Below are 25,275 nucleotides of genomic sequence, written 5' to 3'. Positions count from 1 at the left end.
ATTGTCTGTTTGTTACAAGAAGTGGGTCCCATTTATTGTTGCTAAGCTAACTACCGTAACTAACTAATCAATTAGCCAAAACATTGCCGTTCTTTCTTAGCAATTGCCCTATTCTCTTAAACGGTGCCGTTCTACCAATTAATTTCCCCAATCCCTTAAACGGTGCCGCTCCACTAATATGTATTCCTATCTGCTATCCTGACAGATATCCTTACAAACAGCAGCGACTGCGTACTACTACTTCCCATGATCCGCTGAGCTGCTGCCTAAACTAACCAAACCACCCCGCCTATTATTGGTATTACTTACTAACCTCTAATGTACTAATTAATAGTAAGGTGGCCCCATACCGGACCTTTCATACCCTTTTGGCAATTTTTTTTTAAAAAAAAAATAAAAAAAGAAGAAGCCATAAGTACTGTCTAACTCAACAATGCAGAAAAAGATAACAATCCTTCAATTCTACTTTTGAGCAGCACACACGCCAATTGCATGTTTCCGTCGTGTAGAATTGCGCGTATTTATATCGATCGATCGACTTAAAAAAAAAAAAAAAAGAGTAGAGTTTACTTTGAAAGTAAATCAAAGGTTAATTAAAGTCAAGAACAAACGAAAATACTACCACCACAAAACTTGAGGAAGAATTAAGGATTAGTATGCGGGTGAAGAATACTCTTGGGCACCTAACAATGGAGCACGATCAATCGTTGAAGCTGGATGCGTGGGATTAGAAATTTACAATTAGTAGAATATTTATTGACACCTAAGATATCCATAAATTTCTGGAATCCAGGTCATCAATACAAGAAGGTTGCAGTAACCTACCAGCCGCTGCAACCGATACAGTTATCGCCCGCCTTTTTGTTTTAGAAAGACCACACCAAACATATGTTTTATTTTTAAAAGAAAAAAAAATACAGAAAGTAGCAGTAGCAGTACTAGTACCAAACTAAGCCGAACGCAACTCCCAAAGGACAAAATATGCCAAATCCTTGGTCCCATAGGATAGTGAGTTAGATGTTGTCCCCACCGTCTAGTAAGTATTCTATATACAACTGAAGTAGCACTTGGTTGCAAGTCATCGCAGGTGATCAGCCTTGTGTAAACACTGTATAGTCATGAAGAAGACGTACTACTGCTATTTCCCCACTGGAGTTGGACTCTCCTTGCTGAGTTATGTTTTAGCTAGCTTAGCCATGACCACCACAAATGTTACCACTGATCAATTAGCACTTCTTGATTTGAGAGATAAAATCAGGTCAGATCCGCATCAAATTCTGGCAAAAAACTGGTCCTTTGCAACCTCAGTTTGTGACTGGAGAGGGGTCACTTGCGGCTCTCATCACTACAGAGTGATTGCCTTGAATATCTCCAAATTGGGTCTTACCGGCACAATTCCTCCCCAACTGGGGAATCTGTCCTTTCTAGTGTCGCTGGATATGAGCTGGAACAACTTCCAAGGAGAACTTCCCCATGAATTGATCCATTTGCGCAGGCTACGGGTCCTTAATCTCACCGCTAACAAGCTAGGTGGATCTATTCCCTCTTGGGTCGGTTCCTTGCAAAAACTCCATTACTTTTCTCTCAAGAACAACAGCTTTGCAGGTTCTATCCCACCTTCTATCTCCAACATGTCCAACCTAGAGAGACTAATTCTGTCATATAATTCTCTGCAAGGAGCAATTCCAGCGGAGATTGGGAATCTGAGTAAATTGAAAACGTTAACCGTGAACTACAATCAGCTTTCAGGTCCTTTGCCGGTGGAGATGATCAATATTTCCTCATTGGAGACTCTGTCTTTTGAAGGTAATAGCCTATCTGGAAGTCTTCCGGTCAACATGTGCGTAAATCTTCAAAGACTCACGCGGCTTGACCTTGGCTTCAACGCGTTTGCTGGCGTCCTGCCGGCACAATTGTCACAATGTTCAAAACTCCAAAAGCTGTCGATCTATAGCAACAAATTTAGTGGAGTGATACCAGAAGAATTTGGGAACTTGACGATGCTCGACGAACTGGATCTTGGCTCCAACGAATTAAGCGGTACCATCCTAGCTTTTGTATTCTGAGAAATTATTTGAAGTCATTATTTTGCTGTTCCTGGATCAAGGTTGCTTTTAAAAAAAAAAGAGATTGAACTTTGACATTTTGAAGTTGACAAAAATTTTTGGAACGTTTAAAAATGAGATGTATGACACTTTCACTTGGATAAAAAGGCAGTGTTGAAGTAAAAATAACTAGTTTTAAGGGACTAAAATTAAGAAATACAAAGAGTTTAACCTTGCATAGTGACTACAAAGACGTATTCAGAATTTAACCTTGCTTATGGAACTACAATTAGGACCCCAAGTTGATAATTAGATGAATTTTCTTACATTTAGTTGGAAGAGCATTTAATCAAACTCTATTAGGTTTCAAATTCATCCACTGCATTAACATTCGTAAACTTCACAAGTCTACAGGTTCAATTCCGCCAAAGCTTGGACACCTAAAGCATCTGGAATTACTCAGTTTGAGCAACAATAGCCTAACTGGTTCTATACCAACTCAAATATTCAACATCTCTTCACTACAAGTGCTGGACCTTATGAACAATAGTTTTTCGGGGAATATTCCATCAACTGTTGGTTACGGATTGATCAACCTTGAGGAGCTTTATCTCAGTGTGAATAAGTTTGATGGAGTGATACCAGACTCGATCTCCAATGCATCTCAACTGAGTATTTTACAATTGGCCGGAAACAAATTCAGTGGTCCAATTCCCAACTCTCTCGGGGATCTAAGGGTTCTAACTAGACTAGATCTCGCTGGAAATCATCTGACAACTGAACCTTCGTCAACAGAATTGAGCTTCATCAGTCACTTGACGAATTGCAATTATCTAAAAGATTTATCAATCGGTGACAATCCATTGCATGGTTTTCTGCCAATATCTGTGGGGAATCTTTCAACTTCTTTGGAAAGACTATATGCATATAGTTGTGAAATCAAGGGGAAAATTCCAGAAGAAATTGGGAACTTGAGCAATCTATGGATTTTGAGTCTACATGGAAATCAGTTGAGTGGATCCATTCCTCTGGCAATCAAAGGTTTGCAAAATCTCCAAGTTCTATATTTTGAAGATAACCAATTGGGTGGTTCTGTTCCAGAGAGTCTTTGTGGCTTAAACAGCTTATACGTATTATATCTAGACCAAAATCAGCTTCAGGGGTCAATACCCTCATGCTTAAGCAATATTACTTCTTTGGGGGAAGTTAACTTCGGTTGGAACTTATTAAACTCGAGCATACCTGCTAGTTTGTGTAACCTCAATAATCTCCTGGCCTTGAATCTGTCATCTAATGCTTTGACTGGCTCCCTGCCTCAAGAAATTCAAAATATGCAGGCATTAGCGGATTTAGATTTATCAAGAAATCGCCTTAATGGGAAAGTTCCAAGTTCAATTGGGGGTTTGGAAAGATTAGCCAGCCTTTCTTTAGCACACAATAAACTTGAAGGAACTATACCAGACTCACTCCGACGTATGTTAAGCTTGGAAATTCTGGACCTATCCAATAATAATCTATCAGGTCCAATCCCAAAGTCCTTGGAGACACTTTTATATCTCAGATACATTAATCTATCTTTCAACCACTTGACAGGAGAAATTCCCTCTAGTGGTCCTTTCAAGAACTTCACATACGAATCATTCATGTTTAATGATGACTTGTGTGGTGCACAAAGATTTCATGTTCCTCCTTGTAGTTCTCCTCGGATTCACAGTCGAAAGAAAATACTCCAAATTTCAGGCATTATATCAAGTATTGCAGCAATTGTAATTGCTACAATCATGGTAATTTTAATTCTGAGATGCCGAAGGAAGGATGAAACTTCAGGAAATACTGATTTATCCTTGGGAGTGCCTAAATGGATTTCGTATTATGAACTTGTTCAAGCAACCGATGGTTATGATGAAAGCAATTTACTTGGCAAAGGAAGTTTTGGATCTGTATATAAAGGTACTCTAACAGATGGGACACTTGTTGCTGTGAAAGTTTTCTCTTTGCTAGTAGAAATTACTTCTAGGAGTTTCGATACGGAATGTGAAGTACTACGCAACCTTCGCCATAGAAACCTAACTAAAGTGATTGGTAGTTGCTCTAACCTGGACTTCAAAGCCTTGGTGGTTGATTATATGTCAAATGGGAGCCTTGAGAAATGGTTGTACTCCAATGACCATTGCTTGGATCTAGTCCAAAGAATAAGCATAATGGTGGATGTTGCTTCGGCATTGGAATATCTCCATTTTGGTTATGTAACACCAGTGGTTCATTGTGATTTGAAGCCTAGCAATATATTGCTTGATGAAAACATGATTGCTCATGTAAGTGATTTTGGTATCACAAAGTTTCTGGATGAAGGTATAGTGTTCTGCATACCGAGACTCTTGCAACGCTTGGATACATGGCACCAGGTTGAACATATTTGACTTCTTTTTATTTGATTTGTACATGAATTATTTGTCAATTGACTTCTTTTCAATTGATTTTCCGTTTAACTGTGATAGATTGTCCTTATCTTGTAGAATATGGACTTGAAGGGCTGGTGTCAACGAGAATTGATGTATATAGTTTTGGCATAGTTCTGATGGAAACATTTTCAAGAATGAAGCCGAGTGATGAAATGTTCAGTGAAGATTTGAGCCTGAAGAGTTGGATTGAAAAATCTCTACCCACTGCAACTATCCATGTTACAGATGCCAACTTACTCAAGCAACAAGATGAGCATTTTAATGGGAAATTGGAGTGTGTTTCAATGATCTTCAATTTGGCTTTAAGTTGCTGCACTGAGTGTCCACAGGATCGGATGAATATGAAAGATGTCTTGGCAGCGCTCAAGAAGATAAAGCGCCAACTTGACACTTTATCAGATACTTCAGCACGAAAGCATGTTCTTACAACTTAATCCAACGAAACAAGATCGTTCTAATTAAATAATCTTTACAATATCTTGCGTTGCAGGACGATACCAAGATTTGAAACATGAAGGAGAAATAAATTTCATTGTCCAAGTGCTATTCAGACCACCATTGCCAGAATTCTGCATGGTTAGTTCCCACCAAATCGCTTTCCTTGCTTCCCTGTTTATTTATAATTCTGCATTCTTTTGTTTAAGTCTTGGTTATTTATGTAGAAATTCACATATTATATTTGGTGCAGTAGATTCTGTAAAAACAAGGACATTGGCAAATGAACAATCATTGTCATAATTTAGAATTCTGTTGTGCATAATGTTGATTTCCACAAATTGATGAACAGACAAATCAAATTAATAAGCAATTTTTAGTTTTAGGAAACGCATGCGCTGTTTACATCTTTCACTACTTTGTCAGTCCAATCCGCCTAGATGAACTCAGTAATAAAGTTCATTCAAAATGGCAGCTAGTCTAATCTAGGTGGAAAACTAAGAATCTCTCTGACTTCTTCATCATGCCAGTAAATGACAGAATTAATGTACCCTGCTTGGCTTGGAATATATAGGAAGTAATTTCGTCCAATTCTCTTTCCCTCGAACCAACAATCTGGATTCTCCTTAAGGGTGTGTTAGGACTAAGTTCAGAGTACCATGTGTTTGTACTGAAAGCATTAGCAGAAAAATTTGTCTGGAGATTGTGTGTTTAATTGCTAGCGATCCATATCTTTTGAACACCCCAACTCGGCACCAAAATACTTCTGCTGGACAAAGTTGTCGACACAGATTATTGGCGGATTGCTACCATTTTGCCGGGATGCGTAGAGAAATTTTCCCAAGAATTAAGGCTTGATTCGTGATAGAAAATGAAAGAATACTTGCAAGTGTATGGAAAGCGTTCAAAGAACACTTTGACATAACGTTACTGCTCTTAGCGCACCAAATAGAAACAACCATGTTACGGTGGCTGACAAAAATTCCACACTTAACTCGAAAGAAATAGTTGGAGTTTGAAAATTGTGTTTAATCCTTCTTCCTTTTTTTTTATATATTTTTGTAAATACTTCTCCCTTGACAACGACGAGAGCAAATTAAAAACTGACACGGTCAAGAATAGCATGGGGAAAAGGTACACTTCCTATCCATTGGGGTTGCATGAAAAATTGATGCTCTGCCTCCAACCCTCTATGCAGAAGGGAAAAAAAAAAGGGCCCTCTGACCCTCCAATTTTGGCCTGATTTTAGTTTTTCCCCTATAAAAAGATTAGCAAAGTGAAATACATGATTTTTATATAAGCAATATCAATTAATCCAAAAAAAAGGGCATAACTAGAAAACGAAGAAAGGATTATTCAATTTCCAATATGAAATTCACATTGAAAAAAGAGAAAATTAGAGTTGAACCCAAGATACTAAGAACAACTAAAAAGTTCAAACAGCATTTAAATAGAAAAATGTGAAACTGCAGTAAACTAATATTATACATACATAGATTTCGGTCCTATTTGATAATCCAATTTAGTATTTAAATTTAATTGTTTCAAACTTTAATATGTTCAAACCCAATTCAGCATCTTAATGATGGAAGCGGCTTTGAATTGCCTAGACATAATTTATTCCAAAAAATAAGTGATAAACTGTACACTTATTAATTAATCCAAAATATGTTCAAATGTTAATATTTCAATACTTAACAATTCAATAATTTAATAAATTCAAAATTCAAACTTTAGATTTCAGATTTTGATTTTATCAAACGCAACCTTCATCTATATGAATGTGTAATCAATTGCTATAATGAAGGCAATTGCTCGGTACTGGGGGATTTGGATCGGTCTATTGTGGTACTCTTAATGATGGGAGAAAAGTTGCTGTAAAAGTATTCCATGTACAACTTGAAAGGGCACTCGAGAGTTTAGACACAGAATGTGAGGTACTACGGAACCTTCGCCAGCGAAATCTAACCAAGGTCATCAGCGGTTGCTCTAACAATGATTTTAAGGCTTTGGTGCTTGAATTACTGCCAGATGGAAGTCTTGAGAAATGGTTGCATTGGCCCAGCTGTTTTCTAGATATGAAACAAAGATTAAACATAATGATTGATCTGGCCAGCGCATTGCATTATCTCCATAACGGTTATTCAACCCCAGTCGTTCATTGCAAAGTTGTTGAGTCAGGAAGATGGTATTACACACACTGCAACGATAGCTACATTTGGTTATGTAGCACCAGGTTAGTAGATTTCTTGAACATATATATCAAGTACTGTTTTTCTGTAATTAATTTACCTTCAAAATTTTACATCTTTTTTTTTTTTTTTGGTGAATCTCTGTTTAAACCTGGCATTCTTTGCAGAATATGGATTGGAAGGACTCGTATCGACAAAATGTGATGTTTATAGTTATGGAATCATGCTGATGGAAGTCTTCACAAGGACAAAGCCTAATGATGCAAGATTCAACGGCAATTCAAGCTTGAAGGACTTGGTGCAAAGTTCTATGCCTAATGCTCTATATCAGATTATAGATACCAACTTGTTGCAGAAGGATGAAGAACACTTTGCAGAAAAGCTGGATTGCATATCGTTTATCTTGGAAATAGCTCTAAATTGCTCAAGAGAATCCTCAAGGGAGAGGAGCAATATGGAGACAGTGCTTAGAGAAATGAACAATATCAACTATAAACTGTTATCAATTGATAGAATGCACTGAAATCATAATCTCCGGTCATTGGTAGAACTTCTACAGTTGTTTATGAACTGTTAGAATTCATCATTTCTTCCTTAAAATTTCTTGTAAAGCATTTTGTTACTTGAACTTATAACAATGTATCACATTAGACTTTTAATTCAATTGAAACCAACGCCTATAATGGTTACACAAGGTCTATAATCATAATTGACAAATTTGAAGTCTTTGCCAACATGGACTTAATGTCTAGTAGTTCTAATTTTCATGCCCAACAGTTGGGAGCTTTTGGGCCCAAACTTGCAATAGATGTATCTACCAGCTCCCTAGAAAAAAAAAAGTAAAATTGTTGAAATAGGTTGACCTCTCAGGGGGGGATTGGTGGTCTACTGTCAAAGCAAGTCCACAGCTCGAACATTGATATGAAATTAATGTCTTTTGAATAATTATAGGGTTATAGACTTATTAGCTAGTATTTAACCAAAAGAATTCCTTACATGCAATAAAATATTCTCGTGAATCCCAAATCAAAATCTTTTTGCAATCTGTGTTACCTTATTTATAGTCAATTATCTTTAGAGTAGTTGATCATCAGGAAAGCATTAAACCTCTCCCTGGTTTAATATTCTTCAGGTCAGCTACAACTTGTTTCATGTTGATCCTTCCACCTGGACACTTTCTACATCAGTTTAAAGTTAATATAAAGATCAATAAAATGCACTCCAGCTTGTCAGTGAAATACTCTTCCTCTGGGCGTATTCATTTGAACGGAATCTTTTTTTTTTTTTTTGTTTTTGAAAAAATTTGAACAGAATCTTTAATCCAAATTCATTTTAAGACATTTCATTACTAGGCTTCATTCTCGAAAAAGTTTCATTAATAAACATGAAAAAATTTTGAGGGGACAAGAAGTATGATGTTATGAATTTTTTTTGTTAAAACCTGGGGTACAAAACAAAGATTTTAAAATATTTTGGGGAGGGGGGGGGGGGCAGTGTAAATCTGTCCTTGAGGAAATATATTTTATTTGCCTTTTTTAAAATACCCAGACAAAAATGACAATGACAATAACAATTATTGGATAAAATAATGACCTCCCAGACAAAAAATGGTGCTTTTTCTAATTCCATGAATTACAACTTTTGGTCCTCCGTGTTAATTTTACTTTTATCATTAGTTATTCTGTTAATTTGAACATATTCTCTTTTAGAGTGGAAATGGGAATAGTACCCCAAAACTCCTACTATGGCTTTATTCTATACTGCTTTGGATAAGTTCCTATATAACTTTAGATGATGATATTTGTTTTTGGGAGTTTAAGCAATTTCTCAAGTTTCATTTTCTATTGTACCATGTGTAAATCCTAATTTATTCTTTTCAAGTTTTAATTATGACTTCAAACACTAATGGCAAAAATGCATTTTAGTTCTCAATGCACAGGATGTGAACCAAATTAATCCCCAATATTTGGGCCAAAGCATAGACAGCCCCCCCAAAAATACATAGTTTGGCCGAATTGATCTCAAATGTCTTGACCTAGAGAAGTGTAGCCCAAAAGTATTCAATTGTCTGTCATGTTGCATAAAAATCTCATAAAAAGTTATGATAATTACATAAAAAGCTATTAGAATGATAAATACAATAGGAAAAAAACAAAAATTACAAAAAATAATAAAGAATATAAAATAAATACACTATTTTCTATTTTACATAGTATTTGTAAATAAAATTTACACTTATGAAGAGAAAAACACATTTTACAACTTTAGAAAATGCCCTACAACTAGATTATTGTTTCAGGTCCTAGACTTATTATTACACCTTGTAAATAAAGCAAAATAAGTTTAGCAACCAAAATTTGATTATTGTACATTTTATATTACTTAATCCATGATTATAAGAAAGTATACAAATAAACAAACGGAGCACATCACATGATTTATGAATTCAGCAAAAATCTGCCAAATCTATCATTGTCTTCATTTGGACAGAATTTAGTATTACACTTATTTTACAGTTTCTAAATTTTTTCAACCTTTGTGCTTTTTATATAATCTCATTTAGTTCTTGTAATTCAACGGATTCTGCTGTTTTTTAAATACATTTTTGGTGACGTCCTGCAACTTTTCAATGCAACACCGGGGACAAATTTTGCCAAATTAAATATTTTAGGGACTATATTTGTTCAAATTAAGTACATTCTTTATAAAAATGGCTTGTAGGATTAAGTACATTCTTTATAAAAATACATTCTTTTCGTTCACCAATTCCTTTCAAAAACTTCACGAGTCAATCATTCATGTCTAATGGAGGGCTATGTGGTAGTACAAGATTTCTTGTTCCTCCTTGCAGCACTTCCATAGATCACAAGTCAACCAGGAAGAAAACATCTCATGTAATATTCATTACATCTGGTATTGGAGCAGCATTAATGGCTATAACCTTAACAATAGTATTTCTAATGTATCGAAACAAAACTGAGGTGGGTAGGACTGAAGGGATATTGGAGATCAGAACTTTGCAAAGGATTTCATATTATGAGCTTTTACAAGCAACTCATGGTTATGAGGAAAGCAATTTGCTTGGCACAGGGAGTTTTGGATCTGTCTACAAAGGGATTTTAAAAGATGGGATGCTAGTGGCGGTTAAAATGCTTAATTTACAAGTGAAAATTTCACTAGGGAGTTTCGAAAGAGAATGTGAAGTGTTTCGCAACGTTCGCCATCGAAATCTCACAAAAGTACTTGGCAGTTGCTGTAATAATGATTTCAAAGCTCTAGTTCTTGAATTCATACCTGATGGTAGTCTTGAAAAGTGGTTGTATTCCCACAACTATTTCTTGGATATAATGCAGAGATTAAACAGAATGATAGATGTGGCGCGTGCAATTGATTATTTTCATAATGGCTACTTGATACCAGTGATTCATTGCAATTTGAAGCCTAGTAATGTCCTGCTAGATGGAGAAATGGTTGCTCATGTAACCGACTTTAGCATCGCGAAATTGATGGATAAAGACGACAGCATCATCTACACAAGAACACTAGCCACCTTTGGTTATATTGCACCGGGTAAAGTCTAAAACTAACTCTTCAATTTTCTTTTAAATTCCAATTTTGCTTCAGGTCCTTTGCAACAGAGGTCATGTAATTGATTCTTTAAATATAATGGATTACCACTGCAGAATATGGTTTGGAAGGACTAGTATCAAGGAGGTGTGATGTTTATAGTTTGGAATCATGTTGATGGAAACTTTTACGAGAACAAAGCCCAGTGATGAAGTTCTGGATGCTAACTTACTAAAGCCAAATGAAGGGAACTTCACAGGAAAATTGGAGTGTGTTTCTTTAGTTATGGAATTGGCTATGCATTGCACTGCAGAATCTCCTAAAGAAAGGATCGGCATGAAAGATGCTCTTGCAGCTCTAGAGAAGATTAAGGTTCAGTTTTAAAACTCTGCTTTCTAGATTTGATTTTTTGTAGTTGACAGTTCGAAGTCCTAATAGAGCACCAATGCCTGTAAATCATTTTCCTAGCCACTTAATAAAACGTTTTGTTAGATCTCGAAATAAGAGCATCCTTTTGAATAGAAGGGAAAAAATTTAGTTATGGGATTCAGACCTCTGATGCCAATAGTCAATCAAGATTCAATCATGAACCCCACTCTAGTACCAGTTTATTGGGTTTCAGACGCGGAATAAATCACTATTGAAAAATTAAGTACACAATAATTTAATGATAAACAAATCACTAATATAAAAATAAACAATACACAAAATTTAATGTGGTTCCCTATTGAGTCTACATCCATAGAGAGAATACCCGTTTTTGTTATGAGATAAAAAATTTTACACAAGAATACAACTTGAATCTAAATCCAATACTTGTATACCATCTCTCACACCTAAGAGTCCTCTCTTACCCCATGTACAAAGCTATATGGCTCCTTGTATGCCACTTTGTAGTATACCAATCCCCGCCTATTTATAAGTTACATTACTAGCAGACCAACATCAAAATAATAATAGGATTTAAATGCTAATTCCTAAACTCATACAAAACAGGAAATAGTTTCTAATTCCTAAACTCATATAAATAGGAAATTCTTTAACTACTACTTCAAGTAATTAAAATAATTAGGAAATTAGTTACTTCCATACAAAATAAAGAACCCACCTAAAAGAAATTAAGCCAATTTGAAGAGAATCCAATAGAGATAGTAAAATTGCACTCCATCAATAATGGAATTACCTTTCAAGTGCTCAGCAGAGCAACCTGAGGAGAGGATACTGATTGGAGATGTTCTAACTTCTCTTTAAAAAAATAAAAAAAAAAAAATCTCCACATTAAGAGCTAACAAAAGTCCCAAAGATAGTACGCATCAGAGAAATTTAGAGTGATATAGGTTGATGTCATCGTAAATATTGCCACATTTAGACCAAATATAGGTGCAAATAATTTAGGTTAACAGTGATAACATCATAACTGATCTTTTGATTTTATATGAGCTAAGTGGTTGTAGACTTTGTTTCTTCTCTTGTAAAACAACTAACAAATGTTGTCCTCTAAAGCATGTATATAATTCTCCCCTTTACTCGTACATTTTTTCTTGGTATGTTATTTATTGAATTTAATCAAGATAAAGTTCTCTTTTTGGTAACACTGGTTCACTTCAGTTCCCTAAACAACTTAGTATAACCAAACAGAGAATCTGCTACCTGACCTTTGGCCCGGTGGTCACCACCAAGACTATAAAGTCCTGGTGGTGTGGGAGGTTAAGGGTGAACCCTTGACCCCTCACCAAAATTTTGTCACAATATGTGACGATCTTAATTGGTTTTCTTCGATGGAGTCTCTACTTACATCGAGCCCCCTCCTCCCTAGATTAGTTATAAGAATTCTATCTTGTGACAAAAAAAAAAAACCAAACAGAGAATCTGTGCCAACTGAGCTTGTTTATATTGTGTACAAGTAAATAGTTTGAAAGGACATATATTTAGGTCTAGGATGACTTTTGCTAGAAACTTCCTGGTAAGTGGAAGCATGTTCTTCTTTACTTGCCTCACATGTCAATAGACTTTTCCTTTGAGGTAGCTCTACCACCCCAGTCTTGGAAACTTTTTAACTAATCTCTATGTCAAGAATTGCAATGTTTCACTTTAATATTATCTACATGAATTCTATTAGACTTGACTTTTTTTTGTTAAAAACTAAAAAAAAAATCAAAGGATGCTGGCAAAAAGTCCATAAGATCAAAAGACTCCAACAAGAAGGACGTTGTTATTATCTCTAGCTAGTAACTATTACATTAGTGTCCTCAGTACAGTCAATACTTAACCATTCTTTAAATTAAAATGGTGCATTAAAGGCTGATAGCTGAAGCTTGATTAAGTACATTCTTTATAAAAATGCTTCACCAATTCTCAGATACTTCATACTTGCACATCTCTGTTTCTGTTCCACACCCCAAGTCCAATAGAGTTTTATATCGTCCTAATTCACTTCTCACAATTTTCGTTCCACGTATAAATGGACAGCTCAAATTAGGTAAGGATATTAAAGTTCTGATATGTGATGATTCAAAGAATCCCAAAAGAACAAAGGGAAGTGACAGTTGCCAACAAAAGCCATGCTTTCACTTAACTCTTTTAAACGACTTGTAGGATATAACTGTTGTAAAGGAAGAAAAACAAATGACAGCTACTATTCATTCTGTAGTTTAGAGAGGAACCTAAGCAACCTGATGCATTCATTTGTAGAAACAAAACATTTATTGCAATCTTAATACATGATAAGGCTAAAAGATACATAATCAGGTCCACATAAGAAGTAACCAAGAACTTAATCAAAATTCAAAGAAAGCAAAATAAAACCAATTATCTATTATGCCCCATAACTGAAAGTCCAAATTCGGCATATACAATGGCACCCATGGAATCAAGTACATAACTCTCGAGCCTTCAAAATAATCAAGCTTTTGAATTATATAGCAATATCTGTTTGATCTGGTCAAAACATTGTATTTGATCCACTCAAGGTCTGAGAGTTGGCTACAAGAAATAGTAGGCCATGAGTGCAAACAAATAAGGAAAGTAACTTCTATATTGAAAGATAAAATTTGCACAAAATTGCTAAGCACTTGCTGTCATAAGAAGCTGGTGTTTAATCTTCTTCAAATTTGCTAAAACATCTTTCATGTTCATCCTTTCTCCTGGAGATTCTCTACAGCAGTTTAGAGCCAAATTCATGATCAATAAAACACACTTCAGCTTGTGAGTGAAATGCTCATCCTCTGGCCTTATTAAGTTCGCATCAACGACTTGAAATGCATCAGGAAGACAATCTTCTACCCAGCTTTTAAGGCTTAAATCTCCTGAAAACATTTCATCACTAGGCTTCATCCTGGAAAAAGTTTCAATCAAAACTATTCCAAAACTGTATACATCGATTCTTGTCGAAACCATCCCCTCGGATCCATACTCTGTCGTAAGATTACAATAGTCAGAATAATAGAATTAGTTAAAAGATTAACAACAGATGAACAGCATCGTAGAAGTAAAGAAAATGTAGACAGCAAAAGCTAAATGCTTAACCTGGTGCAATGTATCCCAGTGTTGCGAGGGTGTTGGTATACAAAATACTTTCTCCTTGGCCAAACATTTTTGCTATACCAAAATCACTTACATGAGCAGCCATATCTTCATCAAGCAAGATATTACTGGGCTTCAAGTCACAATGTACCACAGGAGTATGACAACCATAATGGAGATATTCCAATGCACAAGCAACATCAATCATTATGTTTATTCTTTGAAACATATCTAAAAAATGGTTGTGAGAGTACAACCACTTCTCAAGACTCCCATTGGGCATGTATTTGAGTACCAAGGCTTTAAAATCAGGGTTAGAGCAGCAGCCGAGCACTTTTGTAAGATTTCGATGGCGTAAACTCTTTAGTGCCTCGCATTCTCTATCAAAGCTTTTTAATGAATCTTCCGCTAGCAAATTGAAGACCTTGATAGCCACAACAGTGCCATCGCTTAGGATCCCTTTGTAAACAGAACCATAGCTCCCTTCTCCAAGCAAATTGCTTTCATTGTAGTTATCAGTTGAGCGCAAAAGGTCATAGTATGAAAATCTATCATATTTTGCCATTGACATCAACTCTGTTCCACCAGAACTCTTTGGTTTCTTTAGCCACCATAGATTCAATAATGCTCCAATTGCTATTATCAGTATTGCTGCAATCCCTGACACACTAATGACAAGTAGAAGCACCTTTCTTTTGCTTGATCTTCTAATTGAATTACTCTGACATGGTGGAACACTAAGCCTTGGGTCACCACAGAGTCCTTCATTGTTCATGAACAATTGACCTGTAAAGTTTCTGAAGGGACCATCTCTAGGAATTTCGCCACTTAATCTATTAAAAGAAACATTGCATTCCTTAAGAGATTTGAGTGCCTCCATTGACTTGGGTATCACACCAGAGAGATTATTGTGTGAAAGGTCCAAGAATTCCAAGCTGACCATATGGCTAAATGATTCTGGTATGGAGCCCTGCAAATTATTTCTCGCCAATGAAAGGTTCTGTAAAACTTGCAGCATCCCAATTGTAGTAGGAATGATGCCTGACAATTGATTAGACGAGAGATCCAAACTGTACGTTGCTTTGAGGTTCCCGATCTCTAGAGGTAGTGATCCACTTAAGAAATTTGATGAAAGTTTGAGAATTTGGAGATCTTTCATGCTCAATAGGGTAGCAGGTATCATAGAAGTCAACCTATTGGTGTCCAAGTAAAGCTCTCTCAAATTTGTCATATTTCCTAAGCATTCTGGGATACTACCAAAAATTTGATTTTGGATCAAGTCTAACAACCCCAAACTATGTAATCCACAGAAAATGTCCAAGACATCTTTTATTTGATTGGAGCCCAAGTACAGCACCTGAAGATTTGGCAGACTATGCATAGTTCTTGGGACAGATCCAATCAATTCATTACCTGAAAATTCTAGTAGCACTAAACTGCTCAAATTGCTGATTCCATCTGGGATGTTTCCTTTGATTTTACAACTGTTTGCACTTATGGCTTCAAGTGAAGTCGAATAGTTAGAAAAGGAAGCTGGTAGAAAACCATTTAGAGGATTATTATCCAACACTAAATATTTCAAAGTTCTGCAACTCGTCAAGAAAGTGAAAATGCTCAATTCTGAGGATTGACTTGACAGCTTGTTGCCAGCCAAGCTTAGAAATTTTATATTTCTTAAACTTCCTAAAGAGGTGGGGATTGAACCTGTGAGCTCATTATTGTAAAGCACCAAAAAAGCTAGCTTAGTAGCATTTGAGATGGTGCTAGGTATAACTCCGCTCAAGTAATTGTCATCAAGAAGAAGAGACTCCAAATTGCTTAGCTTATTACTCGCTGTCAAAGGAATAGGTCCTGAGAATTTGTTCTGATTAAGTTGAATATGTTGGAGAGATGAAATGTTAAAAATTGCTGCCGGTATGGAACCCGATAGTGTATTGTTGTATAAATAAAGCCCCTCCAATCTGTGAAGGTTCCCAATATTTTCGGGTATTCCACCTGTAATTGAAGTGCTTTTGCGTTAGCATACAATCGGCAACTTTCCCTTGGCAATGTCTAGCAAGGTTCTAAAATTTAAATTTTAGATTTTAAATTTAAAATATGCTCATGAACGTCTCGGATTAAAGATTTCACCTCAGCAGTAACTAGAAGAATAGAGGAGAAAGAATTTGTTGGTAATGGAAAACTTTGTTGAATAGAGAAAGCGGAAGGGTGGGGCCGGGGGATATTATCGGACTTTTGTTCAAAAATAGCTAACATCAATAGACATATAAAATGAGAATAATTGCATAAACCTCCTCTGAAGTTTCTAACAAAATAATTTGTCACCCTTAAAGTTTGAAATATGTGACGTTCCTCCCATGTTTTCAAACTTTTTGTAGCATTTTCAATCAAAGCAAGAATATATGATTAAAAAACTAATTATAAAAAAGTACCAATTCATCATTCCAAAGTTACTCTTTTTTTTGTGGTCCTTAACTCACCAAGATAAACTATTTTCTTCTCAACAAGGATCAATAATGGTTTTCGACTTATAGGTGAAGCATCTTACCAACTGAACCTGCTGCGTTATTGTTATTATGATAAACTAATTAAAAACCCCTTAACATTTGAAAACTTGACTAATGTGGTAATTTAATAGAAATATTTCTTAACCAAGTTGAGAGATCCTTCAATATTTTTTGGTAATAATATGGACAAAAAATATAAAAAAAAGTTCAACTTCTGAATATTTTATGAAATGCATAAAAAGCATTTGAAAATACTGCAAAGATGAATAAAATAACTTTTTTGCACCTTGAAAACATCTCAAATGAATTTTAAATATGATTATGAATAGTTTCTCTTCTTTCTAATTTTCAAGCCATCGAGTTGGAGAAATAAAAAGTATGGACACTAAACAGTCTATAAAATTTCTTAAATTTACTCAAAACATATTACATAAAAGGAAAGATTTCTTTTATTCGGTACTCTAAGAGCATATTAAAAAATGAAGATAAGCCCAATATTAAAGTTCTAAAAACAAAACTGACCCCTAAATTGCAAAATTTTTGGGTCCATTCCTTTCGCCAAAAAAAAAAAAAAAAATCTAAACTTGTTATGTGATCTTAGACCACCAAATAGACAAATCCAAAAGAAAAAAAAATTACTTTTGTAGCTTGAGAATATCTTAAATGAACTTTTATTAATTGTTTGCGGATTAAATGAATATGCTGCTTATGTTTTTAGTTGCCATAATTTATCACAGCAGACTTGCATCTTCATGTTTTTTGTTTTTGTTTTCAAGTCTTAATTAATATAATTGTAACTGTGTAAAATAATAGTGTAACAAACGGCATTGTTAGAAAGAAATTATTTTCCTTTCACTAGAATAAGTGGTTTAATCATATATTTTGATTGGGTTGAAAATATTACAAAATTTTAAAAATGGGAGAAACAACTGATATTTTTAACCTTAGAAGTTAGAATCACAGTGATACTGTTAGTAGCAAAATTAATAAAGTCAAAACGTGCGCCGAGGAGAGTTACCACTTACCAAGGTGCACGCTGCTTCTTCCTGCTATTGTTGGAGCAGTGGGGTAGCGTCTACTTCCCCGATTACTTTTCCTCGGTCAAATTTCTTTGTTTCATCTTGTTTTGCGTGATCTGGTGGGATCTTTGAACTAGACACTTATGGCTCCTTTTTCAGAACTAGTGCCTATTTTGCATACTAATTCAGCGAAAGGAAGACATGCAATGGTTCCTTCCAAGCGAATTCAATGGCCTGATGTTGGGAATGGGCGAAATTTGCTAATGGTTATGAAAGGGAAGGACGATAATGAATTTCCAACTCTAGTTGAAGCGCAAGGTTTGCGATAGGTGGATTGTGGGGAATCTAGTGCAGGAAAACAAAGGGATCTGTTGACAAGAGATTTGTGTGTGCAAGTTGTCAAATCCAAGTCTTCTTACAGAGGTATGCATCTTAATTTTGATCCTCTGGAAAAGACTGCTAATGAGCATTTGTCTCTGGTAAAATTGGATCTGGATGATGTACTTGAAGGCATCAACAAATGGAAATATGCAGTAGTTGGGTTTATGGTGGGAACTTTGCCTCCTTTCTCTGTAATCAAAAAATTTGTTGATACGAAGTGGAACCACTTGGGAAAAATGGAAATTTTCTGTGCTAAGCAGGGGATCTTTGTGTTTAACTTCTCTGACGAGGCTAGTAAAAATGAGGTACTCGAGCAATCACCCTGGCTATGGGGTAGTAAAATGCTTTTCTTAAAGCCTTGGAGTCTGGATTTTGATCTGTCTAAGGATATCTATTCCACTGTGCCCATTTGGATTCGATTCCCTAGTTTGAAACTGGCAAATTGCACTATTATACCCCTAGTGTTCTTAGCAAACTAGCTAGTGTTGTGGGAAAACCACTATATACTGATCATCATACCGCAGCTCAAACAAGAGTTGGATTTGCTAAGGTCTGTGTTGAATTAGATATAAAGACAGCAAGACCTACGAGCATCCCATTTGTCAATGAATTTTGGAGGAAGGATTATTAGCAAGTGGAGTATGAGTGGGTATTATCCAGTTGTAACCACTGTTGGAGTTTTGGACATTAGGCAAATAAATGTCTGTCAGTTCCCCAGGTGATTAAAAAATGGATGCCCAAACAGAAAGAAGAGACAATGGTTGGTGTAAAGAACAGTAAACCTACTATCCAAGAAGAAAAAAGAATGATTGTTGCAAAGGCTGGCAAGTCTATTATGGAGCTTGAACAGAATCATGACAAAGGGAAAGATGTGATGGATCATAAAATATTGGAAATGGCTTTACCAAAAGAGAATAGTAACATGATCCCTGAGAGTGGTTGTAGTGAGCCAGTTGCTGATATGATGGGAAAGTCAATTCCTATCAATGGTATTGAGATTGCCCTACTAATTGCAAATAGTTATTCTTCTTTATCGAGTTGAGAGGATATTGATAGTAATATTACTGCAAAAAGTTCAAAAAGTGTAAAGTTCAAGCAGAGGCGGAAGGGAAAGTGTAACAAGATGCCTATCTCATCATGAAGTCATATGTTGGAATATTAGAGGTCTCAATATACTTGTAAAACAAATAGCTATGTAAAAACTAATATCTGAATTACATGTGGATAGTATTGGCATTTTTGAGAATAAAGTCAAAATGCGTAACATAGATAATGTAATGCAAAGATGTATGCCTGGATGGAGCTATTTTCATAGTGCTACTAGTAATACTGCTGGTAGAGTCTTGTTTTGGTGAAATGGGACAAATGTGCAGTGGCAACTTTTTAAAATGCACCATGAAGCAATCACTTGCTTAGTACAAGTTGTGACCTTAAAGATCCCTTTTATGGTAACTATGGTATATGGTATGAATAAACCTGCAGATAGAAGACCTTTATGAAGTATTTGATGGAGTTGAACCAGCAAATAGGTGGTAATCCTTGGGCGATCCTTGGAGATTTCAATGCTCTAAGATCTGCTGAGGATAAATTTGGTGGTTATGATTTTGACTTTAGGTAAATAGAGGAGTTTAATACCTTTATTGAGACGATGGATGTAGATGAAGTTCCTAGTATAGGACTATATTATATTTGGTGTAGTTTGATAGATGATGGAGTTAAAATATATAGTAAATTTGATACGGTGTTTGCAAATGATGCATGGTACTCCTCTTCTAGGAATGAAAGTTGAATTTTTGCCTCCAAATGTGTCTGATCACTCTCAAGTTTCTGTCAGAACTGTAGATACTATAGACTTTGGTCCCAAGCCCTTTAAATTTCACAGTTTTTGGTTGAAGCATGAGCAGTTTAGTGATGTGCTAAGGGCTTCTTGGTCACTTGTTGTTGTTGGTAATCCACTCAAAAGTGTGTGAAAAGCCTAGAAAATTGAAAGTTGAGCTCAAACTCTTGAATAAAAAGCACTTCAGTAGTACCAGTGCCAGAATGCTGCAAAAGAAGGCTCAATTGGATAGCATTCATGTTGCTTTCCAATCAGAACCTAGAAATAGTGAGCTGATCTAGAAGTGTAAGTCAGCAACTAATAAGTTTGCAGTACTAGTGATAGCTGAGGAGCAATTTTTCAAAGAAAAATCTCGAATTCAGTGACTAAATATGGAGGACAGAAATACTATTTTTTTCTCTAGAAAAATGAAGAGCAATATTGCTAGAAATAAAATCTTGTCCTTAATCACAGATGCTGGAGAAAGAGTAACTGATTATGAGTTGATGAAGGAAATAGCAGTTCAATATTATAAGAATCTTTTTAGTTCTAAAATCAAGGTATCTATTAGAGATGATCTCTCCTATTATCTCTGATGAGTAGAAACAAGAATTGCAAACACCTGGCTTGAAGAATGGGAAATCACCTGGACCAGATGGATATGCCAGTGAATTCTTTAAAGGCAGCGGGGATACAATTGGAAGGGAGATTGCAGATGCTATAAAGTTCTGTTTTGAACAATAATGTTATATGTTCTATCCCCTAAACAGTACTTCTGTACTTTGATTCCAAAGGTGACGGATGCTATGCATATGAAGGACTATAGACCTATTTCCTACTTTAATACACTTATACGAGTGTATTGCTGCAATGCTTGCCGTTAGATTGAAGACCGTGCTTCCCACGTTCATTTCAACTACTCAAAATGCTTTTGTGAAAGGCAGACATCGATCTCCCCTTCCAACAATTGATGCTGCTTTAGCAGATAGTGTTCTTTTAATGCATGAATTGGTAAGAGAATATCAGAGGAAAGCCAAGATCTGTCATAAAAGTGGATTTGATGAAGGCCTGTAATGTTAAAGGGTTAAGACCCATGCGAAAAGAGTGTTTATGTTATAAATCTATTTGACAAACCTTAGGATCTGATACGTTATTTAATCAAACCTCAAAAGAGGTAAATGTAATTTACCAAAGAATATATGCACGCTCGTACATAAAGGTAACTTGCATCTAGACTAATCTAGACTAATAGAGAGAGGCTGGGCTTTCACATCACTGCCTATCAAAACCGCCAAAAAAAAAAAAGGACAAATGTTGGTATAGTTATTATGTTTCTATGAAACCTCCATATAGAAGAACAGAAGCATAAGCTTACTAGATATCTATGAAGCATATACAAGAACAGAAACATAAGCTTAATGTATACTTAAAAGATAGGAATGAAAGCAGTCACTAATGCATTTTACCTGTTAAATTGTTCATCTGCAGGTGTATTTGCTCCAGCATTGTCAGGTTCCCAATTCCCATGGGTATCGGTCCAGTGAAATGGTTCCCAGACAAGGAAAGATACCGAAGCTGTGAACACTGAGACACCGTTGAAGGTATTCGACCGATCAAATTGTTGTACGCTAGATTAAGCCATGTAAGTTTCTTAAGGCGCTGACAGATGTCGTCCGGAAGAATGCCATATAGGTTGTTATTCCAGAAGGCAATGTTTTCCAGTGAGGAAATGTTGAATACATGGAGAGGCAAAGGACCGGAAAGCGGATTATACTCAACAACCAAAGTCTTCAAATTATGAAGATTCTGAAATTCTGTTGGAACGGTCCCCTCAATGGAATTGAAAGACAGACATAGCGTCTCCAATTTTGACATGTTAGAGATGGAAGGCGGGATAGAACCCGAAAAGCTATTGTTTCCGAGAGACAGGAATTGGAGTTTGTGTAAGTAACCAAACCAGGAGGGAAGCTCTCCACTGAGATTGTTGGTCCTAAAATTAAGGTATCTCAATCTGCGCAAGTGAACTAACTCAGGGGGCAACTCTCCATGGAAATTGTTCCTGCTAATGTTAAGGGAAACCAGAAAGGACAGGTTCCCAAGTTGAGGAGGTAAGGTACCAGTAAGGTTCATCTTTGAGATATTCAAGGCAGTCACTCGGCGGTGTCGAGACCCGCAGGTGACCCCTATCCAATCACAGACGGAGGAGGTAATGGACCAGTTTTTTGCCAAGATTTCTCGAGGCTCTGAATTGATCATGCGATCTCTTAGCGCAAGAAGCGCTAATTGATCCGTTGTAACATTACTGTTGCCGGCAGCCATCATGGCTAACGAAACTAAGCTAAAATTTATCAAGAAAAGGTAGTGAATTTTGCCCATGGCCTTGCTCATTGATCAAGTTGAGATTTTTTTTGACTGAAACTCGCATGAATTAGTGTCAGCAGCAAAATCATATATACTGAAGACGAGCGTGGAAGTCTTCATGACACAGTAACACACACGTGGAGGTGGGGAACATCAATTAACTATGATAACATCAATAGGAGTCATCGTCCCAAGATAGATTGTGAAATTTTCATTTTCATCCCTTAAATGTTTTAAAGTTTTCAAAGTATTTTTTTTTTTTAGCTAAAATATTTGCCTCTGCACGAAACTTTGCAAGATCTTTTTATTATACCATCTAGTTCATATGAAATCAAATCATCGGCTCTATGCATCGAATCGAGATAGACGTAGCTATGACCAACTAGCATAGATGTCTATCATTCCGTAGGGTCACTTTCTAGCAAAATATGTGAATTAAAATTGAATACGGCTTTAAAATTGAATACGGCTTTCAAATTATTTGTGTATCCAAGGTGGGTGGAACATTAATGCTTCAAATTATTAAGTAGTCTCAATATCGGGGAAGATGCAGCTCATTATCTTACCTCCGGTCGTCTCTGAAGTCTCCCCTGAAAGTGAGCTCTAGACTTCTTCTCTTCCAATTTATTATATCCTTCAATTTTGATTGTTGACGTGGAAGAAACTATATAATCCTGTGGAAGCTTAGAAACTATATAATCCTGTGGAAGAAATCAAAAACATTTTTTGGGCAATCAATTTGTTATCCGAGCATTATACTACAGATGATATGATTGCTCAGATTTTATTAAAAACGTAAATTAACTAGTTTGTGGTATATCATGAACAAACAATTTTTTGCAAATTATATTTGTTTGATCTGCTACTATTTGAAAAATATTTTATGAACTATTCTTTTAACTCCTATCATCTTTTTAATCGGACAAATACTTGTTCCAATAAAGTATCATAATATTACTTTCTATATATATATATATATATAATTTGGTTTTTGTCACTGCTTTTTAGAAAATTCAAGCATATTTTCAACACTTTCATATCTAGTCGTCATTACTTTAAAAGTTTCACCACATTGGAAAAAGCTCATTACATTTATTTCTAACCAAGTTCAAATTTAGGCGTTTGGATTGTAAATTATTTGAGATAATTTTGTGCAAGAATGTAGCACTTTTTTTATGTGATGTATATGAGATAAAAAGGTGATTGAAAAATGTGTTGATGATGCAAACAAATCAGTGTGTGTAAATAAGGTATGAATAACGTGCTTTTTAAACACGCCAGTAAGGAGGGAACCTAAGGTAGGGATGTAAACGAACCAAACTCCTCGCGAGCAGCTCGCGAGTAGTTCGGTCAAAAGCTTGACTCGCACTCAGCTTTGACCGAGAGCGAGTTGAGCTCGAGTAGCTCGTTAATATATCAAGCCAAGTTCGAGTATTAATTTGTCAAGCTCGATGGCTCGTCGAGCCTTAACGAGCACAAATTAATTAATTAAAAATTATATATTTAGTTATTACAATTTTACTCTTTTAGGCTTGGAGTTGTCTAAATTACCAAAATGTTGGCTATAGCTTTAAAATATTTATAGGTCATATAGTCATTTCACAAGGAAAAAAATAATTTGAGAGGAAAAAATAATTCTAGAAGTGGACAAGAATCTCGAGCTCGAGTCAAGTACTCGAGCTCGAGTCATACTCACAAGAAATCGAATCGATCTCGAGTTTTCGAGCAATTTTTCATGTTCGAGTGCGAACTCCATTTCTGTTACTCACTCGAGCTCGAGCTCGAAGTCGAGCAACATATCTCTACTGTCGAGTTGAGCTCGAGTATAGCAATACTCGCGCTCGACTCGACTTGATTACAGCCCTACCCTAAGGGACCGGGGCGGCGAAGGGCCACCGTCAAGTCTTCTTTAAACATCTTGCTGGGTTAGAACTTCGCACAATATCAGGTCGCTATTCGGTGACATTAGAATAGTCTTCAGAGACTATAGCATCAAGGTTAGCGGGTGTCCACCGTGCAAGACAAGTCAGGTTCTGTTTCATATAGTTAGACTTTTTATTTTGTAGCAAATATATATGCTGAAAAAAATGCTATTACGCATAAAGCTTTTGAGCATTGCCTTTTATATACATCGATTTTACTTATTTGCGCTTAATATTCATTGGTTGGTATATGATATGTGGAACATTGGCTTGTTTTGATATTTAAATATACTCTGTTGCAGTTCAAGTTCTGTGAAACCACAAAGGCCAAGTATTTAATCTCTATAATACTTGTATTGTAATGATAGTAAGGCATTTGTTTAGCTGGTGGAATAAATGTATTCAATTTGGCTTTTTGAGCTTCAACTTGTTGCAAGCTGGGAAACTACAGAATTTTGTGGAAGAAATCAAAAACATTTTTCGACAATCAATTTGTTATTCAAGCATAATAGAAGATTTTTATATTACCACTTCAACGAAAATAATTTACAACCTATGACAAAAGTAAACCATATTTGATAGAAACCAGTTTAGGCCTTCATGGTGTATCATTTCTATCATGAAGGGAAAATTGCACTTTTGATTCCCAATGTTTGGGGTTTGGACTAATTTTGTTCTTCAAGTCAAAACACAATTCATCTTCATAATTTCATAATTTTGATTAATTGACAACCATTGATGGATTCCCAAGCAAGTTGGATGGAATATCATCACTTGATCCTTTTTAATCCACTTTTCCCTTTTCAGTTCAGAAAAGCCTTCAAAAATTTTCAGCCAAGATAACTCTCTCCTCATTCGTGCAATGAACAAGAGAATTTAGAAGAAAAGAAGCCACTATATGTGTTGTCACATCCCAAAATCGGGACATAACATCACCCTATCTAGAATCAAAATCAAAATAATTAAAATTTTGTGCATACTAACTTTTAAATCTTCCTGCCATGTACATCTGTAGCAATTGGCAATAACCAAGATGAACCCGAAAT

The 25,275-nt window shown here is 35.8% G+C and overlaps 5 protein-coding genes across 7 annotated transcripts; 3 read left to right on the top strand and 2 right to left on the bottom strand.

Annotated features, from left to right (window-relative positions):
* The first annotated feature begins 1,096 nt into the window (after nucleotides 1–1,096).
* Nucleotides 1,097–5,267, top strand: LOC113760622 (LRR receptor-like serine/threonine-protein kinase EFR). The gene is made up of 3 exons (XM_027303274.1): nucleotides 1,097–2,040; nucleotides 2,460–4,450; nucleotides 4,562–5,267. The coding sequence occupies exons 1-3, from the start codon at nucleotides 1,119–1,121 to the stop codon at nucleotides 4,616–4,618; spliced, it is 2,970 nt and encodes a 989-aa protein (XP_027159075.1). The 5' UTR covers nucleotides 1,097–1,118; the 3' UTR covers nucleotides 4,619–5,267.
* On the top strand, nucleotides 4,624–7,657 carry LOC113757501 (cysteine-rich receptor-like protein kinase 28). Its single transcript, XM_027300753.1, has 5 exons — nucleotides 4,624–4,926; nucleotides 5,517–5,647; nucleotides 6,750–6,879; nucleotides 7,097–7,178; nucleotides 7,302–7,657. The coding sequence occupies exons 1-5, from the start codon at nucleotides 4,624–4,626 to the stop codon at nucleotides 7,655–7,657; spliced, it is 1,002 nt and encodes a 333-aa protein (XP_027156554.1).
* A 2,275-nt stretch (nucleotides 7,658–9,932) lies between these two features.
* LOC113757490 (probable LRR receptor-like serine/threonine-protein kinase At3g47570) lies at nucleotides 9,933–11,085 on the top strand. Its single transcript, XM_027300747.1, has 2 exons — nucleotides 9,933–10,704; nucleotides 11,015–11,085. The coding sequence occupies exons 1-2, from the start codon at nucleotides 9,933–9,935 to the stop codon at nucleotides 11,083–11,085; spliced, it is 843 nt and encodes a 280-aa protein (XP_027156548.1).
* Nucleotides 11,086–13,665: 2,580 nt separating this feature from the next.
* Nucleotides 13,666–15,454, bottom strand: LOC113757473 (receptor kinase-like protein Xa21). Its single transcript, XM_027300746.1, has 2 exons — nucleotides 14,227–15,454; nucleotides 13,666–14,114 (listed from the first exon to the last, which is right to left on the bottom strand). The coding sequence occupies exons 1-2, from the start codon at nucleotides 15,452–15,454 to the stop codon at nucleotides 13,765–13,767; spliced, it is 1,578 nt and encodes a 525-aa protein (XP_027156547.1). The 3' UTR covers nucleotides 13,666–13,764.
* Nucleotides 15,455–20,852: 5,398 nt separating this feature from the next.
* Nucleotides 20,853–22,348, bottom strand: LOC113760625 (receptor kinase-like protein Xa21). 3 transcript variants are annotated; one of them, XM_027303280.1, is made up of 2 exons: nucleotides 21,413–22,348; nucleotides 20,853–21,014 (listed from the first exon to the last, which is right to left on the bottom strand). In XM_027303280.1, exons 1-2 carry the CDS (start codon nucleotides 22,332–22,334, stop codon nucleotides 20,863–20,865), a joined length of 1,074 nt encoding a protein of 357 aa, XP_027159081.1. In that variant the 5' UTR covers nucleotides 22,335–22,348; the 3' UTR covers nucleotides 20,853–20,862. The 3 variants fall into 3 exon arrangements, with proteins under 3 accessions (XP_027159081.1, XP_027159082.1, XP_027159083.1); XM_027303281.1 differs by lacking the exon at nucleotides 20,853–21,014 and adding an exon at nucleotides 21,162–21,225; XM_027303282.1 differs by lacking the exon at nucleotides 20,853–21,014 and adding an exon at nucleotides 21,162–21,221.
* Between the last annotated feature and the right edge of the window lie 2,927 nt (nucleotides 22,349–25,275).

The sequence above is a fragment of the Coffea eugenioides genome, chromosome 2, assembly GCF_003713205.1.
Source record: "Coffea eugenioides isolate CCC68of chromosome 2, Ceug_1.0, whole genome shotgun sequence".
Lineage (NCBI taxonomy): Eukaryota > Viridiplantae > Streptophyta > Magnoliopsida > Gentianales > Rubiaceae > Coffea > Coffea eugenioides.
Note: the sequence above shows the minus strand (reverse complement) of the source record. Positions and strands in the feature narration are given on the sequence as shown.

Bases quoted from the DNA above. Each gene is read 5' to 3' on its own strand.
- LOC113757490 (XM_027300747.1), top strand. From the start codon at position 9,933: ATGTCTAATGGAGGGCTATGTGGTAGTACAAGATTTCTTGTTCCTCCT. The intron at 10,705-11,014 runs GTAAAGTCTAAA...ATTGCACTGCAG, and splicing joins CTTTGGTTATATTGCACCGG to AATCTCCTAAAGAAAGGATC.
- LOC113760622 (XM_027303274.1), top strand. From the start codon at position 1,119: ATGAAGAAGACGTACTACTGCTATTTCCCCACTGGAGTTGGACTCTCC. The intron at 2,041-2,459 runs GTACCATCCTAG...ACAAGTCTACAG, and splicing joins TGGCTCCAACGAATTAAGCG to GTTCAATTCCGCCAAAGCTT. The intron at 4,451-4,561 runs GTTGAACATATT...CTTATCTTGTAG, and splicing joins GCTTGGATACATGGCACCAG to AATATGGACTTGAAGGGCTG.
- LOC113760625 (XM_027303280.1), bottom strand. From the start codon at position 22,334: ATGAGCAAGGCCATGGGCAAAATTCACTACCTTTTCTTGATAAATTTT. The intron at 21,015-21,412 runs GTAAAATGCATT...TTAACATTACAG, and splicing joins GCAGATGAACAATTTAACAG to GCCTTCATCAAATCCACTTT.
- LOC113757473 (XM_027300746.1), bottom strand. From the start codon at position 15,454: ATGACAAATTTGAGAGAGCTTTACTTGGACACCAATAGGTTGACTTCT. The intron at 14,115-14,226 runs GTTAAGCATTTA...ATCTTACGACAG, and splicing joins ACTGGGATACATTGCACCAG to AGTATGGATCCGAGGGGATG.
- LOC113757501 (XM_027300753.1), top strand. From the start codon at position 4,624: ATGGAAACATTTTCAAGAATGAAGCCGAGTGATGAAATGTTCAGTGAA. The intron at 6,880-7,096 runs GTACTACGGAAC...ATTCAACCCCAG, and splicing joins GTTTAGACACAGAATGTGAG to TCGTTCATTGCAAAGTTGTT. The intron at 7,179-7,301 runs GTTAGTAGATTT...CATTCTTTGCAG, and splicing joins ATTTGGTTATGTAGCACCAG to AATATGGATTGGAAGGACTC.